The sequence below is a fragment of the Balaenoptera acutorostrata genome, chromosome 1 (assembly GCF_949987535.1).
Source record: "Balaenoptera acutorostrata chromosome 1, mBalAcu1.1, whole genome shotgun sequence".
NCBI lineage: Eukaryota > Metazoa > Chordata > Mammalia > Artiodactyla > Balaenopteridae > Balaenoptera > Balaenoptera acutorostrata.
The window spans coordinates 175,186,172-175,214,060 of record NC_080064.1 but is presented as its reverse complement, the minus strand read 5'-3'; the positions used below and the strand labels follow the sequence as shown (position 1 = coordinate 175,214,060).

General features: G+C 49.0%; 1 protein-coding gene across 1 annotated transcript in view; it reads left to right on the top strand.

The window, feature by feature from the left end:
* RASSF5 (Ras association domain family member 5) overlaps window positions 1-27,889 on the top strand; it is a 72,133-nt gene that overhangs the window by 13,444 nt on the left and 30,800 nt on the right. Inside the window, exon 2 of the mRNA XM_007195152.2 lies at window positions 14,001-14,122. Coding sequence (XP_007195214.2) covers window positions 14,001-14,122 — 122 coding nt within the window. The remainder of the gene's footprint in view (window positions 1-14,000; window positions 14,123-27,889) is intronic.

Below are 27,889 nucleotides of genomic sequence, written 5' to 3'. Positions count from 1 at the left end.
TTTTTGTTTCATAGATATATTCATTTGTGTCGTATTTTAGATTCCACATATAAGTGATATCATATGGTATTTGTCTTTCTCTTTCTGACTTACTTCACTTAGTATGATAATCTCTAGGCCCATCCATGTTGCTGCAAATGAGCCAGAGCAGCTTGAGCCTGGACTTTGGATGCCAGGTGGTAGGGCCTTCCTTGTACAGATTAACCTCTCTGAGCCTTAGTTTTTCCCGTTGTAAAATGGGGCAAAGAATCCCCATCTCAAGCAGGTGTCATGTGTGTTAAACGTGACATTGACAGAAACCATTCGACATGATGCTGGTCACAGGGCCAGCCCCTCATCGGCAGCTGCTCCCAGAAAGACTTTTAACGATGGCTCACACTGGGTCATCCGTGCAAGCCCCCAGCATGCTGTCTGCTCTTCCATCTTACCTGGGCCAAGGCGGGCTGCCCCCATCTCAATGAAAGAGATAGGCTTTGAAGGTTTGCCCAGGCAGGAATAGAGGAGGAGCACAAAACTCTTAAACACATTCTCTGGAAAAATTCCTATCATTGAGTTTACCATGCCACTTAATTAACAGGCAGGGGTTGGATTAGCCCACAGGGCATCATTAGGAGCTAAGCAAGCATGCTGCCAAGGAGCAAGGCATATATCATTTAAAAAGGCTGCTCGGGGGTCATTGGGACACAGACCTGGCTCTCTCCAGAAGTCTCTGGTGGTCCTGGTTACAGGGATACAGCTGTAAAGAAGCCTTTGTATGTCTTCTGCAGAGAAGGCCTCAGACGTCATCTATTTACTTTTCTCCTCCTGCAAAAGTCTCCTTTCACCCGGTTGGTTGATGTTCAGTTGATGATTGGCACTCTGAAATCAAATGACATCAGAGCAGGTGTGGAAAAACCAGTTGGATGCAGCCGCCTGGCTGTCTCATAAAGGACTGAACCTCTCTGCTCCTGGCCTCTTGTGACCTCCCGGCACTCGGATCGGGCGTACCTGTGCACACGCACCTGTGTGTGCCTTCACATCTGCACACCTGTCGAAGCTTCATCCCCTGCCCTGTGGTCTACAGATGCCTAGGCAGGACTTCTTGCAAAACTATTTGGCTGTCCTTATCTTTGGGGTCTGTGGAACACTACCAAAATTATACTCAAGCTTAGCAAGAGGCTAGGCAGCCCTTTGCTGCCTCTCTAAGATGGTGTTTGCTTTAAAAACAAAAGCTAAAAACCAAAAACAGCCTTCATGTTCCTCATTCCATCTCTGCGCCTCACTACTAGGCCCACGTCCTTTCTCTGCCAGCTGCCCAGATTCCTCCGTGTATCTCCTCAGGGGCCCCAGGGATGGGTGCAGGGGGCCCTGAGCCCTGGAGAGGGGGACCCCACCTGCTTTGTCTCTCCTACACCCAGAGCAGAGTGACACATGCTTAGAGGGGGCAGATGCCCCTTCTGAGGTGACCTGAGCCGAGAGGGCATCTGGCAGCTCCACACTGGCTTTAGTTTTCATGGGCTTGTTGCTGTTTGTAAAATTCCCTTAAATCCAACTGTCTACAGTGTTTTATTTTATTTTTTTAATTTTTATTGGAATATAGTTGATTTACGATGTTGTGTTAGTTTCTGCTGTACAGCAAAGTGAATCAGTTATAGATATACATATATCCACTCTTTTTTAGATTCTTTTCCCATATAGGTCATTACAGAGTATAGAGTTCCCTGTGCTATACAGTAGGTCCTTATTAGTTATCTATTTTATATATAGTAGTGTGTATGTGTCAGTCCCAAACTCCCAATTTATCCCTCTTCCCTGCCACCCCTCCTCCCCGCTTTCCCCCTGGTAACCATAAGTTTGTCTTCTACATCTGTGACTCTATTTCTGTTTTGTAAATAAGTTCATTTGTATGATATTTTTTAGATTTCACCTATAAGTGATATCATATGATATTTGTCTTTCTCTGTCTGACTAACTTCACTCAGTATGACAATCTCTAGGTCCATGCACGTTGCTGTAAATGGCATTATTTCGTTCTTTTTTATGGCTGTCTACAGTGTTTTAAAGTATTTTTTCTTAAGGTGCTCTGGCAATAGGATTTATCTTTTCCTGTGGTGACAATCAAAACAGGATTTTAATATCTGTATTAAAATATATAACTTTGAATATATATATATATTCCTTTCATCTACTTGTTCCTTTTACACAAGTCTTTGGATATAACTGGCTGTCCTTTGGAACGGTACTTGACCTCTGGTAGGCCCCCAATAAATACATGTTGAGTGGATGCATGCTTGCACACATGAAAAACTGACTAGTAATTAGGTAGATGTGGAAAGATAAGAGACATAATTGTCATAAAAAGGTTTAACTCTCTCTCTCTGAGTATGTGTGTCCTGGTGGGTGCACATACTTTAATTGTCCCTGTTCAAATATTGTGCCATGTCTTTGCACTTCTATCTTCATGGCCACACCCTAAATACAACTTGGACCTTTTTGGATATGGTGTCAGAGGGTCCAGACGACGGGTCTCCTACAGACCCTTGCATGTGAGGAATGAGGTTCATTTGGCTTTCCCACCCTAGACCCCACCTCATGTCACTTACTTGTACATTTTTCCAAAATCTGTTGCCTGCTCCCACTATTGGCCAAGGGGAGCTTTTCAGAGATGCTCTGTAATATTGCACTGAGGGCCTGCAGACTCGCCTATCTCTATTTTGTCCATGCACATCTCCTCCTGATCATCATTTTCATGCATAAGGCCCCAGCACCACAGTATGAAAAGGACAATAAAACGGGGCACTTCTCTTTAAGGTGCTTGAAGCATCATTGGCAAACATAAGGCACATGAAATATAATACCAAAAATTTCAGTCAAACAAAAGATTAATGAAAATTAAAAGTAGTTTTTCTGTTGTAAAAAAACTGAATCATTTTAAAAGTAGAGTTAATTTCAGACAACCATGCAATTTATAGTTACAACAGAATGTAAATGTCATAAACATTGGAAGTGTAAATAATGTAATAGAGTGAAAAATCAGGACGTGGGGGCAGAGTTGACAGGAGGAAGAGTTCTAGTGTAGTCCTGGCAGGGAGTTAGTTAATACTATCTAAAGTATCTAAAGTAGAAGCATGAATTGTTATTAATTAATTTTGTTTATAATTTTAAACATATATACACATCCACACAAGGCAGGGTGGGGGGCATGCTTCAGGGTGTAACGCCCCCAAAGAACGAAGTGGCATGAAACAGACCACGTGGGAAGGTGCCCTGGGGTCAGGCCCTGTCCCCTGCCTCGCTGGGCACAGGGCGGGCGCGCCTGACGCTTCCCTTGCTCCCTGCATCATCCATCTGAACTTGCCGGGAACTGTCCTGACCTCCCTCCCTCCACCGGCCCCTTGCATTGAGGGCCTGCAGACTCGCCGCCTATCTCTATTTTCTCCCCCACCCAACACGCTTGGCCCGGCCTGACTGCAGTGCCTTCCCTTTGTTGGTGCTTTCAGCCTAGGGGTGTGTGGTTGTGTTGGAGACGGATGAATAATGGGCCCGCCCGAGAGGCACACCCACCCCCGTGGGGCAGGATCGTGCCTCTGCAGGCCAGCCTGGGTGCCAAGTTTGGGAAGAGGGTGCAGGGGTCACATCTGGCCTGCTTGGAAATGTGACCACCAAGAAGCCAGGCTCAGGAATAAAGAACGGACCCTTTAGATCCAGGGACCGAGGCCCCAGGAAGAATTTTAATATCTGCTTTGGCCTGTGAGCAACAACTCAGCAGGGCCTTTTGCCTTTCCCTTCAGTACAAAAGGGTGGCTTGAAAGTGCCCATCACCCCTCCAGCCCTGCCACACGCAACGCTGATAGGTCATTTTGTGAGAGGGTGTGGCCCAAGGTCTCGGGGTGGCCTCATGTCCTCAATTGATTCAAGGCTCCTCAGCACCACCCTGCCCGGAGCATTTTCTCCCTCCACCTGCCTGATCCGGACGCCTGCTTCCCATAAAGCCCACCCAACCCCGCCCTCCATTTTACCTGGGGACCCAACATCTGATGAAGACTTGAGCGCATTCAGGAGCATTCCCTTGCGGCTCTTTGCACAAAGGCGACACCCCAGTGAGTCCAGCCGTCCACCGGAAGGCTGGCTTCTCTGACCCAGGACATGGGCCTGGCTTCCAGGCCACTCCTCTACCATAACATTGACCCTTCCTGTTGGCTTCCTGGCTTGCATTCTGGCACAGTCTGTAGTGTGTGTGTGTGTGTGTGTGTTTGTGTGTGTGTGTGTGTGTGTGTGTGTGTGTGTGTGTGAAGTTGGGGCTGTGTGGTGCGCGGGGGCAGTTGTGTGTCTCCAGGCCCTCCAGGCTGGGGTTCGGGGTGCTGGGTGCCCTCAGGGTTGGCCTGTCCTCTGAAACAATGAGCTACATTATATGGTCTCCAGAGGGCTGGGGTTCAGGCCCCTTCCTGGAAACAAAGATGCAGATGTCCTGAGCTGGATGTCTGACCCCAGGAGTGGGGAGTTTCCATTCTCTAGCTGCCAGCCTCACTAGAAGTTTAACCAGGAGTATGAAAAATGTGTAGCTTGTGTTGATTTTGGCAATGGCCACAGCCCTCCAAGCTTGACAAATCTGTCTCCCTACCTTCCCTCTCTCCAGCATGACTCATCCTCTTGTGTCCCTGCCTCACTCCCCTGGGCCACCAAAGGCAGGGCTGGAGGCAGGTAGGGGCAGGTAGGAGGAACTTAGGTGAGCAAGAAAGTTCATGATTCTTCTTAGTTAATACATTGGAAGAGGACCCCAAACTGAGAGATTTGAGGGCTAGCATCACACGCTAAGTCAACAGGAATCCGGCTACCCAGACCCAGGAGTCCCAGGGTTGAAAGTGACAGAACATCTACTATGTGCAGGCACTGTTGGATGCTTTACATACACTCTCTCTAATTTTGGCAACACATCTGCTGGCAAGGAAGATATCATTACTTCCATTTTGCAGATGAGGAAATTGAGGCTGAAAATAGATTACATATTTTACTAAGGTTAAGTAAATTGTCCAGGCATCTCATACCCAATTAGAAGCAGGGCTTGCATTCAAACCCTGATCTGTGTGGCTCTGGAGGCCAGATTCTGTGTACTCCGAAGCTCCTGATTTAGTGTTTTGCCGCTTGCACCCTTTCTAAAAGACCTCTATCATGCACATTAAACAGTGTGCTTCAGGGGCCATGTGGCCTGTCTGAGGATGCCTGACTTACAGATGCCAAGTGGGTGCGTTTTGGTGCTCGGGGCCTGTGTCCATTCTGGTTGCTCTCCCACCATCCTCATCTCTCCACGTGATGGGGCAGTTGGCTCTGTTTGGGTATCACGGGGTGCAGAGTTGCAGAGGCTGGGCCTCTGCATGGGGAAGGCCGAGCGCCCACTACTTGTGGCGCTTGACCTTGACTGAAGAGCTGGCCTCTCTGGTCCTCTGAGGAGCTCAGCGCAAGAACCTCTGGCTGCTGACCGAGTAGTTCATAGTCTCCCAGAGATGAAGGGGCCGTGGATGGAGGACCAGTCCAGAGCAGCAGACAGTCCGGGTGGGTTCTCCCAGGCCGAGTGGCTTGGCTGAGCTGGGACTCAAGCTGTGAACTGGCACTTCCCAGAATGAGGCAGAGGCCTTGGGGAGGGACATTCTTGCTGTTACCTGCTAGGGCAGAGGGAAAAGCACTCCTTGCCCAAATCCCTCTGACCCATGCTCTCTTCTGGCCTTGGGCCCCCCTAACCCCCATCCTTAATAAAGCCCATCCCTGGCCTCAAGTAGTGCATGGTAGGGAGGACCAGGACCAAGTGGAGGGAATGGTTTCCCAGAAAACAGGGCTATTGAGAAGCAGCCAGGTGTGATGGATTTCCCTTCACAATTCTGCCACTCACCAGCCGTGTGGCTCTCGACAAGTCTCTTAACCTCTCCAAGCCTTAGTTTCCTCATCTCTAAAATAGGAGTAGAAGAATGGAACTGGAAACTTACATCCACGTGAAAACCTGCACGCAGATGTTTACAGCAGCTTTATCCATAATCGCCAACTCTTGGAAGCAACCAAGATGTCCTTCATAGGTGAATGCATAAATAAACTGTGGTCCATCCAGACACTGGAATAATATTCAGAACTGAAAAGAAGTGAGCTCTCAAGTCATGAAGAGATATGGAGTTACCTTAAATGCATATTCCTAAGTGAAAGAAGCCAATCTGAAAAGGCTACATAGTGTGTGATTCCAACTATGTGACATTCTGGAAAAGACAAAACTATGGAGAGAGTAAAAAAATCACTGGTTACCAAGGATTTAGTGGGGAGAGAGGGATGAATAGACAGAGCACAGAGATACTTAGGACAGTGGAACTATGCTGTGTGACACTAAATGGTGGATACATGTCATTATATATTTGTCCAAACCCATAGAATGTACAACACCAGGAGTGAACCCTAATGTAAATGATGGACTTTGGGCGATAGCGACAGGTCAGTGTAAGCTCATCGGAACAATGTGCCACTCTGGTGGGGGATGTTGGTACAGGGGGAGGCTGTGCACATGGTGGGGGGGGGCGGAGGGTATACAGGAACTCTCTCTATACTTTTGCTCAGTTTTGCTCTAAAAAAAGTCTGCTTTTTAAAAAATAGAGGTAGAAACATGTCATACAGGCATAGTACTGATAACGTGAAGTCATGTATATAAGCTGTCTAACACATTGTAGATAGTGAATAATGGTAGCTGCTGTCACCACAATGTGGGTTCATGATTTTTCTTTGTTCCTTTAGTAAAGAATATATATTCATTATAAAAGAATATATATTCATTAGAAAATATATATTAGTAAAGAATATATATTCATTATAAAAATATAAAGAATTAATATTTATTGGGACTTCCCTGGTGGCACAATGGTTAAGAATCCACCTGCCAATGCAGGGGACACGGGTTCGAGCCCTGGTCCGGGAAGATCCCACATGCCACAGAGCAACTAAGCTCGTGCGCCACAGCTACTGAGCCTGCGCTCTAGAGCCCACGAGCCACAACTACTGAAGCCCGCGTGCCTAGAGCCCGTGTTCCGCAACAAGAGAAGCCACCGCAATGAGAAGCCTGCGCACCGCAATGAAGAGTAGCCCCTGCTCGCCGCAACTAGAGAAAGCCCGCGCGCAGCAATGAAGACCCAATGCAGCCAAAAATAAATTTACAGAAAAGAATATATATTTATTATAAAAATTTAGACTATAAAGAGAGGAAGGGGCTTCCCTGGTGGCGCAGTGTTTGAGAATCCGCCTGCCAATGCAGGGGACACGGGTTCGAGCCCTGGTCTGGGAGGATCCCACATGCCACGGAGCAACTAGGCCCGTGAGCCACAATTACTGAGCCTGCGCATCTGGAGCCTGTGCTCCGCAACAAGAGAGGCCACGATAGTGAGAGGCCCGTGCACCGCGATGAAGAGTGGCCCCCGCTTGCCACAACTAGAGAAAGCCCTCGCACAGAAACGAAGACCCAACACAGCCATAAATAAATAAATAAATAAATAAATAAATAAATATTTAAAAAAAAAAAAAAAAAGAGAGGAAAAACACTTGAAATCCCATTACTCAGAGCAAGCATATCACCTGCCTTCCAAATGTCTCTCTATGCATAATGTATATGTAAGTATGTGTATGTTTTTATATAATTAGGATCACGAAACACAGCCTTTTTCTCTTTCAATAATATGCTTGTGGACATCTTTCCAAGTTGACCAATCTACATCATCTTATATAATGGCTAAATATACCATAATTGTAGCTGGCCCCCTGTAGATGGATGTGCGGTATTTCTAGTATTTTGTTGCCGTAAATAACTGTGTGATGAACCTTTTAGTGGAGACGTATTTAGATACAAATAAATACACACTGAGGATACATTCCTGCAGGAAATTGGTACCACCAATAAGGCAAGAACCTTCTCATTTACCCACATCCTCTTTAATACTCAAAGTTATCAATTTTGGTTAACAATTTTCTTTTCTGAAACTAGAGCAAGATTTTAGAAGTTCAAATATTGGAGGGGGTGGGTAGGAAGGCAGGGAGGAGAGACCTCCCAGGTGGGCAGAGGTGCCTCTCCGAGGTGGGGGAGAGTTGCCCCTCACCAGGCTCCGTGCACACCTGCCACCTCACCTCTGCAGGGAGCCGAGACCAGGGGCCTCCCTTGCTCAGGCTGGGGAGAGGGGCTCAATGGGGGTCTGAGGATGCATCAGAGCCTTTTTTATCAGGACTCAGTGGAGGTCTGGAGGAAGGTCAGTGGGCAGTGATGGGATGAGCACCGACGGGCTTCCGGGGTGAGGATGCCAGATGCTGTGGCTTCTGGTGAGATTGACTAGGATTTTAGCCGGTTCATATGAATAGCTAGTATTTATTGATCTCTTAGTTTGCATCAGGTGCTGTGTTATGATTTACATAGTTACCTCGTTTAATGCTCTTAGCAACCCTGTGAGGCAGGTACTGCCATCGGCTCCATTTAGAGAGGAAGCTGAGGCCCGCAGGAGTTAGGACACTAGCCTAGGGGTAGGTCAGCACTCACACTCTGGTCTCTCCACTTCAGCAAAAGGCAGAAGACCATTCATTCCTTCCTCTATTCACTCAACCAATTCATACTAACTCCCTTCCACATGCTTAATAGTGGCTGGTCCTCTTGAACACTGAGCAGGGCCCAGAGCAAAGGGCTGGGAAAGGGTGGACTTCAGGAGCTGCAGCCCTGGGGGCTTAGAGGGGCGTGTGGTTGCAGAGGACACTAGAGGGCCTGAGGTCCGAGGGGAAATCTTGGAGCCATGTGGAGAGAGGTGCTTCTGGCTGGGGGAGCAGGGGGGGTCGAGGCTGCAGGGTGCAGCGGGGCTGCAGGTGGTGAAGCAGGGCCGGGCCGGCCTGGGACAGACAGGCACAGAGAGCATTCTGGGTGGTCTCTGAGTGGACATGGTTGGTCTTGAGTGGAGGAACCCCCAGCACAAGAATGGGGGACTCTTGAAGAAATATCTGAGAAGGGAGCCAAGGCAAGAACCCCAAGACTGAGGACTGTCCCCACTGACTTGCTCGGAAAGACCTTACTCCTGCTTTTTAAAAACTTTTGTAACATTGTAATTTTCCAGTGCACTTTTTTGTGTGTGTGGTGGTGGTGATAGTGGTTTTTGTTTGTTTTTTAATTTATTTTAATTAATTAATTTATTAATTTGGCTGCTCCGAGTCTTAGTTGCGGCACGCAGGATCTTCATTGTGGCATGTGGGATCTTTGGTTGTGGCATGCAGGATCTTTAGTTGTGGCATGTGGGATCTAGTTCCCTTACCAGGGATCGAACCTGGGCCTCCTACATTGGGAACGTGGAGTCTTAACCACTGGACCACCAGGGAAGTCTCTGCTTTTTAATTTTTAAAAAATTTATTTTATTGACGTATAGTTGATTTACAATGTTGTGTTAATTTCTGCTGTACAGCAAAGTGATTCAGTTATACATATATATATATACATTCTTTTTCATATTCTTTTCCATTATGTGTTTTTTCAGATTTCTCTGTAGTGCCTAAGAACAAAATTATTTTAAAACCAAAAGCTATTTGTGTGCTTGGTTTGGAAATGGCTAGCTAGGGGGAGCTGGTGAGACTACAGATGACCCACCAGGAGCTCGGTGGGGCGGGAAGGAATCCACACGGCAGAGTAGTGTTGGGAGAGGTGGGATGGAACATTAACTGGGGGCCTCTGTGTCCCAGGCCTCCTGTGCAGTGCTTTACATCATGGACCCCATTTAATCCTCACGGCAGCCCTATGAACAGGCTATTATTCCCACTATATAGTTGAGGAAATTAATGATCCAAGGAGTTCAATAACTTACCCAATTTCACAAAGCTGGTTGAGCAGTGAGTGGAGGCCAGGCCTTCCTCCAAGTCCATCCTCTTTCCATTTCCCCATAGCACAGGCCAGGTCCCGAGGGGGAACGGGGGAAGTGGTAAGTTTGTTCTGAGGTTGACCTTGTCCAAGAAGGCCTGGGGTACCCAGAGCATGGACACAGGGCTCCTGGATTCAGAGGCTGTCATGCTTCCCCTCGGGCCTCAGTAGTGGCTTTGGCCATGCAGGGTGAGAAGCTGCTCTTCCCTGACCTGGGAATGACCGCAAGGGAGGCCTATGAGCTCATTATAACCCAGGCTCTGAATCCTGGGAACCTGCCCCATCCTCACCCCACATCCTGGCTTCAGCTGGAGGAGGAGGAGAGTGAAGTGGAGAGCTCCACACTATCTTGGGATCTTGCATACGACCCTGGGGTGAAAGGGCCTTAAGGGTTCCTTATCAACAGAATGCCTCTGGTTCAGAAAAATTAGCCTATTTGTGTGCCTGTGTGTGTGTGTGTGTGTGTGTGTGTGTGTGTGTGTGTGTGTGTGCATTTGGCAACTGGGGTCAGGCAGGAACTAACTATGGCAGCCCTGGGGACTAAGGGGAGTTTTGTAGCTTTTGCATTTAGGAAAACAATCTCCTAGCACAGTTCCATCTGCTGAATTCACCTCCTCTGGGCTGAAGTGGAAGAAAGACTGTATCTTTGGACATAGGTTGCCATGGCCTCTGGGCCTGACCCCCTTGTTCGACATGGTGCCTTTGGTGGTGACCTTCAGGGACCGAGACGGCCAGGAGCAGGGCTAGTAGAAGTAGGGAGGTGGTCCTGGCCTCAGCTCAGCACTTCCTGGCCTCCTTCCTCTGCCAGTCTGCTGCTGACCCCTGGAGATGGTGTCCATGAGAAACCCGCATCCGTTCGAGACTAAGAGCTCTGGGTTCCCAATATGGCCCAGGGTCTGTGTTCTGGGTTGAATTGTATCCCCTCCCCGCAAAAAAGATATGTCAAAGTTCTAACCCCCAGTACATCAGAATGTGACCTTGTTTGGAAACAAGGTAGTTGCAGATGTAATTAGTTAAGAAAAGGCTGCACTAGAGTAGGATGGTCCCCTAATTCAATATGACTGGTGTCATGTGAGGATGACCGTGTGAAGACACAGGCATACAGGGAGAAGGCCATGTAGAGATTGAGGCAGAGATCGGAGTGATGCAGCTGCAAGCCGAGGACAACCAAAGACTGCCAGCAAACCACCAGAAGCTGGGAAGAGGCCAGAAACGATCCTCCTACAGGCTTCAGAAGGAGCGTGAGCCTGCTGACAAGTTGATTTCAGACTTCTGGCCTCCAGAACTGAGAGACAGTAATTTCAGTTTGCAGCCACCTAGTCGGTGGTGCTTTGTTATAGCAGCGAGGAAACCAATGCAGCCTGGGTCTGAGGGTAACCCCCAGGAGCCCTGTCTGCATCCTGGCATACAGTTCCCTCTTGGAGAAGGGCCGCTCTGTGGTTGTGTCTCCGCCATGCCTCCTATCTTGAGGGAAAGATGGCCTGTGGGAGTTTAAGCACTGGGATCCAGCGGAACCCAACCCTGCTTTGGCAACCTCATGAATGTCCCCACTCAGAGCGCATGAGGCCTGCAGGCTACTGGTTGTGGCTGGCAGGGCTTGCTTCTGTGTGTGCAGAAGGACATGGAGACTGTGACTTCATCTCTGCTGGCCTAAAAGCCCTGGGCTTAGCATTTCCAGGGGCCAGGAAATATCAAGACGTGCTTCAGTGGTTTTGCTACAGTCTGTGATTACAGGGTCTGATGGGACAGACTCATTGGTGCTCAAATGTGCTTTTTATAAAATCCCAAACCACTCCTCTTGGAGTCTTCTGTTCCCCCGCTCCGTCCAGCTCAGCGTGAGTCTGTAAGAAAAAAAATGTTCCTGTGGTTTTGGTGCTGTGTGTGTGTGCGTGTGCGTGTGCACGCGCACGCATGTGTGTCAGCGAGAGGCAGAGCAGAGAGAGACAGACAGAAATGGAGAGATTCAGACGCACAGGTGGACACAGAGTGCCCGTGTCTGCAGGACACAGAGTTGAAATAGGAGACTGGAAGACTTCTTCCTTTCTCAAGACGCTCTCCCCTTTGGGAGCTGGTGGCAGCTCTCACTTGAGGTAGAGCTGGCGAGTTTCCACTCCTTGGCAGCCCCGGAGAATTCTTCATCGCTCAGAGCTTGGCCAGGAGCTGGATAGGTGTGTCCCAGGAGCAGAACCCGAACAATGCCTCTCTGTGTGGGCTCTGGCCTCGGTGCTCCCTTATCAAAGCCGTGGCATTTCTGGGCACTGCGGGCAGGGGAGACTCGGTCTGCACACTGCCTGTGCCCTTCACCCCCACCAAGGGTGAGGCCGTCCTCGTGCCGGGCAGAGATCTCCTACTGGGGGAGCTCAGGAATGCATGTGGGCGCTGGCAGGGTTATGGTGCGTGGCTCAGAGTGGGCTCTACCCATCCCCTCTCCAGGTGAGAGCACAGCCCCTCCGGAGGAGAGTTGGGAATGCCCAGAAGAGGGTGGGGTGTGAAGGAGAGGATGTCGCGTGGGCCTCACCTGCAGGCATGAGGGAGGTGAGCAGTAGGGCTTCTAAATGCCATCCCAGAAAGGCGGTCAGGACTTCAGACCACTGAGTCAGAAGGTTGCAGGGTTCTGGAATCTCTTCATATCCCCACATTTGCTGGGTGCTCCCCTGCAGGCATTAATGGCAAAACCTGTACAAGGAATGTGGTCCAGGTGCTTATCTTTGGGAATGTAAGGGAAGGGGGCAGCTGGGGAGAGTGGGGGTCTCTTTCCAAAACTCCCCGAGAGCGTGGGGAGAAGAGGAGACCCACCCCTACCGCCGCCCCAGGACGGAAGTGCGCTTCACAGCTTTAAGAAGATAGTCCCAATGTGCCCTGGTTTTGGAGCTTGTTAAAAGGAAGGGAAAGAGTGTCAGGAGGCTCAGCCCTTATCAGCCAAAAGTTGTCCCCATGTCCCCAGGTTATACAAACAAGTCCAGGCTGTCGTGTCCCCTGCTGCATCCCCATGCACCCGGGATCACAATCGAGCAGCCTTCTCATGGAGACTCCGGCAGCCTCCCTCAGCTGGGCCTTCTGGCTGAGCTGTGGCACCTCCAGGACAAGTGACCCTGGCGGGTCCAGCAGCTTCTGTGAGAACCAGCCTCAAATCTGAGCATTTTGCCTGCTGATGGGCTTGTGTTGATTTCTCTTGCTGCCCACCTTTTCTTCACTCCCATCCTCCATACACACTCCCCTCCCCTTGCCTGCTCCAGCCTCTCTGCTTCCTGCCCCCTTCAACTTCACCTCCCTTCTGCCAAGGAGGCTCCAGAGAGAGCCCTGAGGAAGCTGGAGACTGCTCGCAGCCTTGGCTCTGCCACTGAGCTGTGTGTCGTTGGGCACCTAGCTTTACCTCTCTGAGCCTCAGCTTCCCCATCTGCGAGGTAGTCCCCCAGACTCTTTGCAACTCTGGTCATTAAGTCTTACTTCCGTGGAAGTGAACATTGTCTAGGAAATAAACGTGTGCTTTTCCCCGAAGCACCTAGTTTGGGATGTTGTCTGTAAGCTGTGTCAGCTGGGTTAGAGAAGCCACCCCACATTTCTAGATGGGGCAGGGTCAGAGACAGGTGACAGCCGTTCCTGTTGATAATAATGCTTTTGTCCCTGGAGGCACCTTTAATTTATTAAGACCTGTTCCCCCCCTATAACTATAAACATCCTTGTGCACTAGGCAGGGCAGTTAGTACCTATATTTTACAGACTGCAAAACAAGGCCCAGAAAAGTTAAGTCCTTCCCCAGGGATCCGTGACCCCTGGTGATTAACATAAATTAGTAGAAAGAGAGCCAGCCAGAGCCAGATGATCTGCCCTTAGAAAGTCACCAATGTCCCTAGGCCCCAGTTTCCTGTCTATAAAGTGGCAGTAATAATGGTTGCATGGTCACGCACAATAACAGAGGTGCAAATAGTTTGCAAACTGTAAAGCACCTGTTCACCTTCACCATTCATGGTGGCGCAGAGAGCAGGTGACATTCTCACGGTGTTCTCCCCCCTCCACTTCCCTCCCGCGTGCTCTTCCCTCCAGGAGATACACGCCATCTTCCAGGGTATTTCTCTGGGCCTCCTATCTGGCCCCTAATCCCCCTGTGGTTCTCTCCCTCCAGACTGTAAATTCACCTGCCACCCGGAGTGCCGCAGCCTGATCCAGCTGGACTGCAGTCAGCAGGGAGGCCCCTCCCGGGACAGACCCTCTCCAGAAAGCACCCTCACTTCGACCTTCAGCCAGGTAGGCAGCAAGGGCTCAAGGACCAGGCTGGGAACAGCCTCCGAGGTGTCCCGGGCTCCCCTGTCCCTCCCAGGAGCTCTGGTGAGGGGGGGGTGGTGTGAGGGTTCTGCACATGCTGGATGTTGGGGTCCCCTTCTGGCTAGATGGGGTCCACAGCACACACTCTGATTCTACACCCAATTCTGACGTGGGGGACTACCAGTTGCAAGGCCGTGTTGTCACCTTCTGCAACTCCCTCCTTGGGTTCAATTCATTTGCTAGAGCAGCTCACGGAACTCAAACATTTTACGTACTAGATGAGCAGTTTATTATAAAAGGATCTAACTGGGGAACAGCCAGATGGAAGAGATGCAGAGGGCAAGGAAATGGGCAGGGACACAGAGCTTCCATGCCCTCTCCAGGCGCCACTCTCCCTGCGCCTCCACGTGTTCACCAACCCAGAAGCTCTCCAAGCCCCAACTTTTTGGGTTTTTATAGAAGCTTCATGACACAGACATGACGGATTAAATCATTGGCCATTGGTGATTGATTCATCCTCCAGCCCCTCTCCCCTCCCCAGAGGTCAGGGGGTGGCACTAAAAGTTCCAGTCCTCTAACACTTGGTCGGTTCTCCTGGCAACTAGCCTGCATCCTTAGGTGGCGTCCAAAATCACCTCATTAACATAACAAGAAACACCTTTGTTGCTCTCCTCACTTAGGAAGTTCCAAGGGTTTTAGGAGCTCTGTGCCAGGAAAGGAGACAGAGACCAAATATATATTTCTTATTAAAAAATCGCAATATCAGACACCCTCTTCCAGGTGGCTGGGGGGATGGAACAGAATCGGTGACACAGGGAAGTCTGTCACTATTGAGAAGTGCCCTGTAGTCCACCCCAAGCACAGAGCCTGCTTTGGCCTAGGGCTCCAGCCATAGGTGTGGGTACGGGTAGGGGTAGCGGTGGGGGTCCCAGAGAAAGCTCCTGAGGACCCTCTGAGGCCTCGTAGCCCTGGGGCAGTGGGGATGCTGGGGCTGAGGCTTCTCAGCACATCGTCCTGCTTGCCAGTCAGCCAGCCAGACCAGATCAGCTTCAGAGGGACTGTGCAAATGTTCTTTCCCTGTGTCAAAGGACCAGGAAGTTGATGCCCAAAGCAGCTCTTGGTTCTGGGCTTTGCCAAGCCACTTGAACTAGGGTGTGTCTGACCTTTGATGTTGAGGATTTGGGAGGGAGACAGGAGAACGTTGCTTTTAATTCTTGCATTGATGAAACATTGATTATGTACTCTGTGCCAAGCACTGGTAAGAGTGGGGATAATAAATGATACATCATAGTTCTTGTCCTCAGAGAGCTTACATTCTCGCAGGGGAGGCAGAATACAACCAAATAGTATATAGTGTGATGCATGTTTCAATAAAAGTATGAATGAAGCATTTTGAGTATACGGTGCAATTGTTTCTGTTGGGAGAAATCAGGGAATACTTCCCAGAGGAGGTGACATTTACTGTAAGCCTTAATGTATGAGTCAGATGTTGCTGGTTAAGGAAGTAAGGAGTGTCCATCCTTACTGTAAGGACATCATCCATTTATTTATTTAACAAATATGTTTTGAATGTAGAGCATGTGCCAGGTCCGGGAATGCCAGGGACTTAGTGATGCAGTAAAGTAGGGGAGCAAGACTTTAATTAAACCCCATGTTTCTGAGAGAAAAGCCCTGGGTGCTGTGAGAGACAACACAGATGCTGAGTGACTGGTTATTTCCTCAAGAGAATACAAGTGGGCTTGGGGAATCGGGGTCCAGTCCCAAGTCCCCAGACTAGCCATCCACACGCTTTTTCTGACCATGATGTACATGCTCAACAATGTTCAGTCACCTGGTCCACCCATGGGTGCTACCGGCCTCCCTGCTCTTCCCCAGGCCTTTTTCTCCCACTGGGAAAGTAGTACTAGAAAGCAAATATGATGTGTATTTTTATAAGAATGATATTGAATTCGTTCTAAAAAATATGTTTTTTAAATTCTGTACATCCGGAAGAAACTTGGAGCCGCCCCTCTCCACTGCTCCCGCGCCCCGTGGCCCAGGCCTCGCTGAGCCCTCAGACACCCTGGCCACGGGGCGGCCTGGGCCATCCGCAGTGTGAGAGCGGGCAGGCGGGAGGCATCGTTCCAGCCTCGGGCCCGGCCGCTGCCGCCTGCCCCGGCTCCCAGCATCATGCACGTAGCCGTGGAGTTCCACATCCGGCACAACTACCCCTGGAGTAAGCTGCCAGTCAACGTGAGGCAGAGTCTTGGAAATTCACAGAGAGAATATGAGAAGCAGGTTGTCCTGTACACTATTCGCAGTCAGTTACAATATAGAAATACTTAAACATGTCAAGAAAGATGAACCCAAGTACTATGGGGAACTGTAAAGTCGAGAGCATCTCATGCTGTACCCTTACCATTTATCAGATATGGTAAAGGGCCCGAGGATAACACCATGTTCATATTATCCTGGGATCATGGATGACATTATGAACAGGGAGAAAAGTTATGATTCATTGCCCAGTTTTACTGCTGCTGCCTGCCTAAGGCTTCTTGGCATAGGAAGAAACCAGTACATTGATCTGATGAACCTGTGTAGATCATCAAAAATTTTTTTCAGAAGGAAAACCGCCCATGATCTTTTACCAGTAAAGCCAGTGGAAATTGCCAGAGAGGCATGCTGAGTGGTGTAGGCTGGCTATATCACAGAAGATGACATAAAGATATGCAGTTTGCCTGAGAAATGTGCTATTGATAAGATCATTGATGCAGGCCCTCAACTCTCTGGATCGCTAGATTACAATGTAGTACATAGTTTATATAACACAGGATTTATTTATCTGGATGTGCTGATATCTGATGACAGTTACATAGTAGTTCCTCCTCTTGCAGGTTTTGTAATGAATCGAGTGCAAGGTGATTGATTGTTTTGAAACTCTGTATTTGTTTCCATAGATGAGCATACTAGTACTGCAGGTCTTGCAAATGTACTTGAGGTAGACCTATCCCTGGTTAAGAATGCTGTGTCATTTGGGGTACTGCCGATTGGGGTTTGCCTACAAGATAGGACTTCCCTGGCGGTCCAGTGGTTAAGACTCCACGCTGCCAATGCAGGGGGCGCGGGTTCGATCCCTGGTCAGAGAAGTGAGACCCCACATGCCGAGCTGTGCAGCCAAAAGGTTAAAAAAAAAAAAAAAGGACAAGAAATAAATTTGGATCAACTTCGTTCATCATGGAGGAATGCTCCATCCGTAAACAGAATAAAGTAACTCGTTTATTTAGTATGAGAAAAATATTATGTACATCCTCCACACACTTTGGAATTGGAACTGTTTATAACGTAGTCTGAATGTAACCATACCTCTTGGGAGGGCCTCGCCCTGTCCAGGGTGAGAAAAGGAAGGGAGACAAATCTGACCCCCAAAGCCCTGGTGAATGACGCAGATTTTTGCTGAAGGTTTTCTTTAGAAGATGGAGGAGGGAAGTTACATAGCACACCATATAACAACATTTACTAAAAATCTTATTTAAACGACTCTTTATTTTCCCAATTTTATTTCCCGTTGGGAACTTCCAAGTCTCCCTTCTTTCTGTTCCCCTCGAGCCTACCCATCCCCCACCCCAGAGTCTGCTTACCCCACTACATCCTGCATTTCTTTTTTTTTTTTTTAATTAATTAATTTATTTTTATGGCTGTGTTTAGTCTTCGTTTCTGTGCGCGGGCTTTCTCTAGTTGTGGCAAGCGGGGGCCACTCTTCATCGCGGTGCGCGGGCCTCTCACTATCACGGCTTCTCTTGTTGCGGAGCGCAGGCTCCAGACGCGCAGGCTCAGTAATTGTGGCTCACGGGCCCAGCTGCTCTGCGGCATGTGGGATCTTCCCAGACCAGGGCTCGAACCCGTGTCCCCTGCATTGGCAGGCAGATTCTCAACCACTGCGCCACCAGGGAAGCCCCATCCTGCATTTCTACTTTGGGTCTCTATTTCTTTTTTTTTTTTTTTTTAATTAATTAATCAATTTATTTATTTATTTATTTCTGGCTGTGTTGGGTTTTCGTTTCTGTGCGAGGGCTTTCTCTAGTTGCGGCGAGTGGGGGCCACTCTTCATCGCGGTGCACAGGCCTCTCACTATGGTGGCCTCTCTTGTTGCGGAGCACAGGCTCCAGACGCGCAGGCTCAGTAATTGTGGCTCACGGGCCTAGTTGCTCCGCTGCACGTGGGATCTTCCCAGACCAGGGCTCGAACCCGTGTCTCCTGCATTGGCAGGCGGATTCTCAACCACTGCGCCACCAGGGAAGCCCCGGGTCTCTATTTCTTTCTCTAGAGCAGCAGGTCTCAAATGGGAGGGGGTGATTTTGCCCCCCTCCACCAGGTGGGACATTTGGCAGTTACTGGAGACACTTTTGGCTGTCACAGCTTGGAGGAGGCCACTGGCATCTAGTGGGCAGAGGCCAGGGATGCTGCTAAACAGCCCCCATCGCACAGGAAAGCCACAGCCCCGCAACAAAGAATCATCTGGCCCCAAATGTGAGCGGTGCGGAGGCTGAGCAACCCTGCCCTAGAGTGGCTTAGCCAGCTCCCAAGTGGGTGGGACGGAAGGCCCCAGAGCAGGGCCTGGGGTTTGCTGCATGCCTCGTCTCATTCTCAGGATTTCAGTGAACAGGTGTTTCCAGATCTGAGTATTTGGAAGCAGAGTGACTCCCTTCCCGCTGTTGGGGAGATGAGTCAACCTTGGAATTTTCTGGCAGGCTAAATCAGGGCTGTGTCTAGAGCAGAACCACCACTGAAATATAGAAGAAGACACGTAGAAGGAGCCAAGAGTCCCTCGTGGGTGCAGCAGAGCAGCGCTCCCACCGGCAGCCAGCCTGGAATGGGGTTTGCTCCCGGGCCGGCTGGGTTGGGCTGCAGTGTTTGCCTTGGACAGGCCTGGCTGCGTGCTTCAGGCACAGCTGGGACAGGACCTAGCCTTCTGTCAATAAAACCTGGGCCCTGCTCCAGGCTAACTCGCCTTTTTCTAAAAAGCTTGTTTGTGCTGATTTCTGCCTTGGCTCGATTTTCTGTTGCATACCAGGATGGAGCTTTCGTTCACCTTGACCTCATCACCTGGTCTGAGCTAACCAAATATGTGAGTGCCGTTTTCGGGGTGGGGGTGGGCACTTGTTGTGGCCCGGGCCCAGGTCAGAGCTCCACTAGTTTGGAGGCACATGGCTGTTAGGAGGTCTCTCCGCTTTGTTCTTTAAAACAAAAGAAAATCATTGATCTTCCTCCATCCAGAAGGGACCACTGTTAGTTAACATTTTTATATTTTCTTCCTGTACGTTAATACATTTTTCAAAACACAGTTGAGATCATCCTGTAGATAAGTGTTTGGCCTCCACCTTTGAAAAGCAGTAATCCCAAGGTTCTGTCTGTCTTCTCTTTGCCATGCCAGACAGAGGCGGGGAGGGAGGAAGGGGCGGGCGTGTGAGGGGCCAGGGATGGGCTCAGAGCCCCAGCTGCACTCACAAAGTGTGTGGTTCGTGCATGTCTCTCTCAGGTGGAGAAACAGAGGAAGAGTGGCTGGGAGCTGCCTATGTTTTTTTCAGTCTCTCCTTGGAGATCTCAGAGGTCTGTAATGTCTGGTTTTTCTCTTGGGCACCCATGCTGACCAAGCAAATCCCGTTCAAGTCTACCCCAGATCCCTTCTTCAGTTTTAGCCTGTTTCCTAGAGGACGTGGTTGCCATTGGCTGAAGATCACAATACATTGCCAAAACAGCTGCAGTTCCTTTATTTGGGGGCATGCTCCAAAGATGTTATACTTCAGGTGGTCCTAAAGGTGCTCTTATCCTGTCATCCCTGTGATGAAGAAAACTCCCAGTAGCTCCCCAGTGCCCTGGGGATGAAGTGAGACCTCTTCTGGTTTGGTTCAGTCCTTTCCTTGCCTTTGGGGAAGCAGATCCCAAGAGAGGAAGCCCTTGCCCACAGCTGTTGATACAGCTCATCATAACCTGCTGCAGCCCAGGGGGGTCCTGGCAGCTCTGTTCCCCAGGCCTTTGGTGCCACTTTTCTTGGTACACGGACTGCACAGATGACAAGACTAAAACATAAGCACTCTTCCTTCCACTCAAATCACTTGCAGCCGGGGAATGAATCTTATATCCATCAGGCCCCGATTCCATCCCCTCCTCCTGGCCCTCCAGAACCCAGGAGCAGCATTCAGAAACCAGGCTCCCAGGTCCCCGCCTGCCAGTTCTAGCCCCTCCCACAGCAGTTCCCAAACCTCACTTTGGCACTTTCCACACTTAAGATTCTGGCCATATCAATATTCCACCTATGCTTCTATTTACTTAATAGTTCTCTTTACATAGATTTGAGTAAACTTAAACTTATGTTAAAGGAAAAATTTTAAATCCTTCAATCACCATTGATGTACTTAAGATTTTTTTACTGACACACATTAAATTAATATTTAATCTCTAAAATTAAAAAACAGTTTGCCTAAGGACGGTCTCAGATTCCTTCCACACATAGTTATGGAGCCAAGTATCGTTCTAAAATATTTTCAGGTGCCCTCAGTGGGAAATTCCCCCTACAGAGGCTACACTCTGGTCATCTGGTGCCCTGACTACCAGGGCACTGGGTCCAGCCCCTTCCTAAGGGGCACCGTGAGCAGTGGTGAGAGCCGCGGGGGTGCCGGGATGGAAGTTCCAGCCACCAGCACTAAGGCCAAGGTGCTTTACAAAGGAGGGATGGATCTGTATGTACTGACAAGGAATAGTGCCAACAGAGACAAGTCACCCAGTGGTACATGCAGGACAAGCCCATTTGTACTTTGTACATATGTGTGTATGTGTGTATGCGTGTGTGTCTAAATGCAGAGTGAGGGCCTGGAGGGCGCCCAGCCAACTGTTCGAAGGGATTTCACTTTGGGAGGGGGTGGAAGGTGATGGGTAGAATGAGAGAACTCTCGACTTTTGCTGTTTGCTTCAGGGCTGTTTGAATAACCAGATGCTGTCATGTGTTTCTAGTGTAACATTTCTAAAAGGCAATACATATTTTCTTAAAGAAAAGAAAGAACCCTGGCCTGAGTGACAGGAGAGCTAGGTTCTAATTCAGATTGTGTAGATGACATTCTTGGCATGTGACTGGGAACAAGCCTCTTAGTTTCTCTGAGCCTCAGGTTTCTCCTCTGAGAAATGCTGGTTGTGTGGCTCTGGTGAGAAGATGTATGTGAAAGCATGTCAGTATCACCGGGTGACATTCCAGGGCCGACTCTGGTGCTTCCAACAGCCTTACTGGATATTTTATCGTGTCACCCTGTGATGGAAACCCTCAGCAGCTTCCTATTGCCCTCAGAATCAGTCTAAATCTGGATTAGCACACAAAACCCTTCATGGTCTGGCTCTGCCTACTCTCCACAATACCAGAAAGATGGATTATTCTCCTGGATATAAAACCAGGACACTACAGCTTTGTGGTTTGGCGGGTACTTGTTGCTACAAGACTTACGATTATCCCCTCCTCTGCGGCCTGAGTTATTGCTCTACTCTGTTGATAAAAAGACTCAAGACCCTGTCTCCATTCACCACAGGGACAGACGGCTTCCAGGGTGGGTCAGCCCGGCCTGCTGGTGTTTCAGCCCCACAGGTCAGGTCACTGCTGCCTTTCTGCCTATGCACCCCACCTCCACCCCTAGCCCACCGCTGTCATTCCTTAGCAGGGCCCCCGCTGGAATCCCCACCCTCAGCCCCTGCAGCCACTGAGCAATGACTCAGCTGGCGTGGAGAGCCGAGTTTCCTGGCTCCCAGCCCTGTGCTCCCACCGCAGCCACACCAGTGTCACCCTACGGGGGGCTCTGCTTTTCCAGAACCCTCCAGAGGAGGAAGTGCCTGTGACCGGTCTTGCCCTGGCCCTCCTCCCAACGTCACGGGCTGAGCCCAGAACTACCACACGGGGGAGCCAGGGAGCCGGGAGGGGAGAACCTGGGGAACCAGGTCTATCTCTGCAGAGAGACTGGGGCTCCCTAAGTAACGCTCTTTTTTTTCTTTTGCAATAAGTTTATTTTTCCTTTGAGAGGGTCACTCAATCCTTTCGTGACCCTTCTCTGTCATGCTGTCTGCAGAAAGAATTGAGCTTATCATATGGCCTGCGTGAAGGAGCCTGCTTACCTTCACTCCTCATATTATGAATTGTAACAAAGATTTTTCATCTTAAAACAATATAATAATATCATTACTATTAAGCTAAATGCTTTAAAGTCACAAAAACCAATAAAGCATAACAAGATGCCTTCTATTTAGCACTCAAAGCCTTCTATCCTGGTATACCATTTCTTCCTTTCACCATGATACACTTCTAGTCTGATTTATCATTTCTTTGTGCCTATAAGTTCACAACCTTTTCTCCTCTGCACACAGATTCTGATAATGACGCCTAAGTAACACTCTTGATTGATACCTGTACACCTCTCTGGGAATTCTGGTCCTGGGTCTCCTCTGAAATGCTCGATAAAGGTTTATCAAACTGAACTGTGACTGATAACAACAGTAGCTAACATTTGTTGAGGCATACCATGTGTTCTGTCTGCCTGTTTTATCAATTATTGAGAGAGGGGTGTTGAAATCCCAACTATAATTGTGGATTTGCCAATTTCTCCTTAAAGTTCTATCTTGTATTTTGAAGCTCCATTATTCAGTGCATAAACATTTAACATAATTACATTCTCTTGATTAATTGACACTTTATCATTATGAAATAACCTTCTTTATCCCCGGTAATATTCTTTGTTCTGAAATCTACTTTGTCTGATGTTAATATAGCCACTCCAGCTTTCTTTTGATTACCATTAGCATGATGTTTCTTTATCCATTTTTTTACTTTTAGGCTATTTGTGTCTTTATATTTAAAGGTCATTTCTTACAGACAGCACATAGTTGAATCTTGTTTTTCTTAATCCAATTGGATCATCTCTGCCCTTTAATTGGGTTATTTAGCTCATTTGCATTTAATGTGATTATTGATATAATTAGATTTTAAGTCTCTCATCGTGCTGTTGTTTTCTATTTGTCAAATCTGTTCTTTGCTTCCTTTTTCTTTTCTTCCTTCTTTTCGATTAATCAAATACATTTTATGATTCCATTTTATCTCATTTTTTGCCAGCCCATCCTCAGGTGCCAAAGGAAGGAGCCAGTCCCCAGCCACTCTGCTCCACTCTGGCTATATCTGGGACAGTTTCTCCTCGATCCACAGATTTCCCTCCACGCTCTAGAAGCCAGAAGTGCTGGCCAAAGCTGTCAGTGATTCGACTCCACTAAACAGCTGCCTCTAACGGGAGCTGCCCTAAGGCCTCTCTCACCAGCCCAGGCCAACCCAGGGGAGCCCAGTTCTGATCAGACAGAGGGGAACGGCTTCCCACCAGAAGGCACTTGATATCCTGGCTCCAAGGAGGGAAAGAGCTCTAGTACTTATTTCTCTAGAAATCCTTAAGCACTGGAGACATTTCTCTGTGCTCCTCACAGCCCCACCCACTCCTTCTATCCTAGCATCAGTAGGTGTCTGAGATGACCTCTGGCTGGCCAGGTTGTCCTGAGGCTCTAAGGAGGCAACAAGGCTCTCTTTCTATGTGTAGTAGTGCAAGAGTTATTTACACATCTCACGCCAGCGACCACATTGCCCTGGCTCCTGGAGGACTGAAGAGGGCCGCGTGAGGGATGGGGTTGTTGATCAGAAACATCTTTTATGATTCTCTAGTTTCCCTAAAGGAGGGCAATTAGATGGCAGACTCCCGGTGCCTGCCTCAGACCTAGCATGAGCTCTTCAGGGCCTCTGCTTCTTGGTATGGGCTGATTTAACTGCCTTTGGTGTTTGTAAGTGTCAGGGCCTTATCGAAGCTGTCAGCCTTGCAGCCAAGCGAGAGAAGTGTGGAGTGGGCTAGAAGCCCCAAGAAAGTGACTCCCCTGTGAGTCAGCCTAAATAGTGTGCAGCCATGTACTTCTTACAACAGGAAGTCACCTGGGGGGAAATTGAGCTCTGTGCTGTGCACGGCGGTTTAATGCTGTCAAATGCTGCTCTCAGGATGGAGGGTGGCATTCTTAAGATTCACCCCAGAGAGGACATCTGAAAAAGGCTGCTTCTGAGAGGCACCGGGAAGGTGGGGGAGGTGTGGTCGTGGTTGGTGAACGGGTGTCAGGAAGTGGGAGGACACAGGAGGATTTTGACAGGCAGAGGAAACAGCGAGAGCAAGACCACGAGAGGGCAGGGCGGCTGCTGGGAACGTGAATCAAATGTGTGCGGCTGTAAGGAGGGATGCTTGATTGTGGCTGGAGATGGGTATGACCTGTTGGCTGGGCACATGCTGTGAAGGACCTTGAAGGACCCACTCTGGAGTTCAGGATATTGTTGTAGGCACTGGGGCGTCACTGGAGGAGGGACAACTGTGATGAAAAATTGTCAGGCACAGAGGCCCTGGGTTTGAAATCTGATTCCACCATTTACTAGCTCTTTGACTTTGGGCAAAATTAGCCACCTGAGCCTCAGCTTACTCATCTGTAAAATACGTTCTTGGGGGGTTGTAAGGATTAAGTGAGAGAATGAAGTGTGTGAGAGCTCGGTAACTCCAATATAATGTCTTATTTTACATCGTTCCACTGCACTGGCTGTTATGAGATGGCAGGAACTATGTCTTCTTCAGAACACCCAGTCTAGTGCCTGCCATGTGCTTAGTAATTATTTGTTGAATAAATGAATAAGCTTGATACTAGGTCTTGAAACTCAGTACTTATTCAATAATTATTAGTTGACATCTGAATGGAAAGGTTTTATGATAGAACAACACTGATCAGATCTTGGTCTAGAAGGGTAACTTTGGCAACAAGGCAGTGAGGAGTTTGGAGGAGGCAGAGATGGGAACAAGGGAAACTACGGGAAGGCTTTGTAATAATCTATGTTGATGGCACTCATCAACAAGATAGAATTTCAAGATAGGAAATTCTAAAGGAGGGGGAGCAGGTGGAGGGCGAGGCAGGGAATAATCAGCTCAGTCTGGACCTGTTGAGAGTGAGGCTGTAGTGGGGAGAGCTGGGGACCCAGCGAGCTGGTGCAGGTATTCATCTGGAGCTACCTGGAAGAGACATGTGTGTATAAAGTCTAGTTGATACCATTGGCCTAAGTGAGACTAAGCTCCCAGGGAGAGCACAGGCACATGGAGGGGGGTGGAGAAAACAGTCAGTGGCTGAATTCTGGAAACCCCCAAGGAGCCAAAGGGAAGACAGGGTCATAGGAGAACTGAGAAAGTAGCTCCTGACTTGTTTGTGTCAGACTGCGATTTCAGGCAGTATGGCTATTCTGAGAGCAACCAGGATAGGTGCTACATACTCTGCAGAGCGTTCAACAGCTTGGGGTCTGGAGTCAGACCAGCCGGGCTGATTCAGCTCCACCATGAGCTAGCATGTCTGACTATGTGCAAGTTACTTAACCTGCCAGAACCTTCTCTTCCACTCTGTAAAACAGAGATAATAACTGGAGCTTCCTCGTTGGTATGCTGTAGGGATTAAATGAAATGAAGCACATAAAGTTACTAGGACAGCGCCTGCACAAGGCGGCTAATAATAATTTCAAAACAGGTTTCGGGGAAGGGTTGGCACCTCACCCCATTTTCAGCCTCTGAATATGTTGGTCAGTCATGAGGCCCCAGATCTGATATCTGGACTCCTCAATTGCTCAGATGAGGAGAACTGAGGTCCAAAGTTGCTTAAGACCCCGTAGCAAGCTAGAGTTGGAGCTGGGCCTAGAATACCAACTCCCGGCTTCCATTTTTGTACCACAGCTGTTCTGGAACACAGACCCACAGGGTGGATTTAACAAGGGGATCTGGCTACGTGTCAGGATGGCATTTGAGAGAGGAAGACAGCTTAAAATAATGTCTTTCATCATCTGATGCTCTGAGACAGGGAAGTCGCCCATCCACCATTTCAGTGGGGCTTTCTGAAACCCACCCCCCAACCATGATGCCATGGCTTTGCGGCTCCGGATGCTGCATCTTCAGGTCCAGACTCCTCTTCCTGGGACCAGGGACAAGAACAGCCAGTTCCTGTCCCTGTGTGTTCACTTCCAGAGCCTTGAAAGGCTGTTGCCCAGGCTCTTCCTGACACCTTCCCTCCTTCCCTGGTCAGGTTACCACTACCGTTGATTGTTCACGGGGAAGGGGTACAGACAGAGTCACTGGACACTGAAACGAATCCAATCTTCCTCCCTTTGGGACTGTGGAGCTTCTATCTGGATTTTTCCTCCTGGAGGCTGGCCAACTTATTGTATCGTATGTGATCTTTGCCGGGTTCAGAAGCATCCCAGGGTCCTCGCCAGCACAGTCTCCCTTTCGCTGGCGTCTTACACGTGGCTTCCTTCCAAGCCTAGACTCATTGACAGGTGGAGTTGGGGTAGAGACAGAGACACTAACTAGGCTTTGAGAGTATGTAATGAGCTGTGATGGAACGTGTTGCTTCCCTCAGTTTCCTCATCTGTAAAATGGGGGTAAAATCTGCTCTCAAGGTTGTAGAGCAACCTACGTGATGAGGTAAAAGGGCTTTGAAAAGCTCTATTCAGATGTCAATTTTCATAATATTCGGACTGGCAGGGAGCAGCACCCTAAAAGAATGCAGTGTCACTTAGACCTTTCCTAAGGAGGTCTGGCATCTAGTGTGCTGCTCACAAGGAGAGACTCACGCTGACTCCTGGGGTGCTTTGGCTTGTGGTTCAAAAAGCTTGTTATTAGCTGTATTTTAAGATTGTACATTTAAAGTGTGTAGCACTGTAGCTGCTCTGCAGAGGTCACTGTGTGCCTCCAAGGACACAGAGTGGCCAGAGAATCTGGGGCCTGCTTTTTCTTTAAATATTGGATTCCCACTGAGCAAGGAGGTTCCTTTTATAAAGAAACATGCATTCCTTCCCTGGCTGAACAAAGCAGGTAGGCTGTTACTGATGGCCCAAGGGTCACGCAGTTCCCCCCTCCCTGCAGCATTCATCATTCTGGCATTGGCCTTAGGGGTGCTGGTGAGGCCAAAACCTTTGCCTGGACCACAGTTTCTGGGGTAACCCCCCCCAAAAAGAACAGCCTTTAAAATATTCATTTGAAGAAAAGATTGCTCTAGACAAAGCCAAAACCTACTTTCAACACCACTAATGTGAATTCTTCCCTGGAAACACCCCGTAGCTCACCTCAGCCCCCACCCCCAGCTGTTTACCTCCACTTATCTCCCTGCCAAGGTATCTCCCAGCTACCAGTATTGACCCTTCTCTGGAGCTGAGGGTGGTCAGCCGGCTGGGGCACTGGCTCTCAGCTAGCTCGTGTTCGTGCCTGCCAGGCACTCACTGGCTTCTGGAAAAAAAGACTGTGTGGGAGGATGGAGCCAAATTGGGCTGCAGTTTGAAACCATCCTGAGCGCTGACAGATTTGACTAAGATGGGGGAGGAAGAGGGTTCCTCACAAAAGTAGCCAGAGCTTAAAATGGAGTTGGCAGCTTGCAGTCTGGGGGCTGAGTCTAGCCCTCGACCCAGCTTGTGCCCCAGGACTGGATTGTTTCAGAACTACAGGAGACACAGACTTGGAGAAAGTCCTGATAACCCCTCTCAGCCACTCTCTGGGGTGCTCCCAGGGTCCCTCTGGGGTCCCCAGGCCATGAGACTCCACAAGCATGGTGCCCCTGGCATTGCCAGGCTCTGAAGGCTTGTTTTTTTTCCTAAGACTCCAAGCCCCACTCTGTTGAAAGATGTCAGCACGCACACCAAATCAGTCC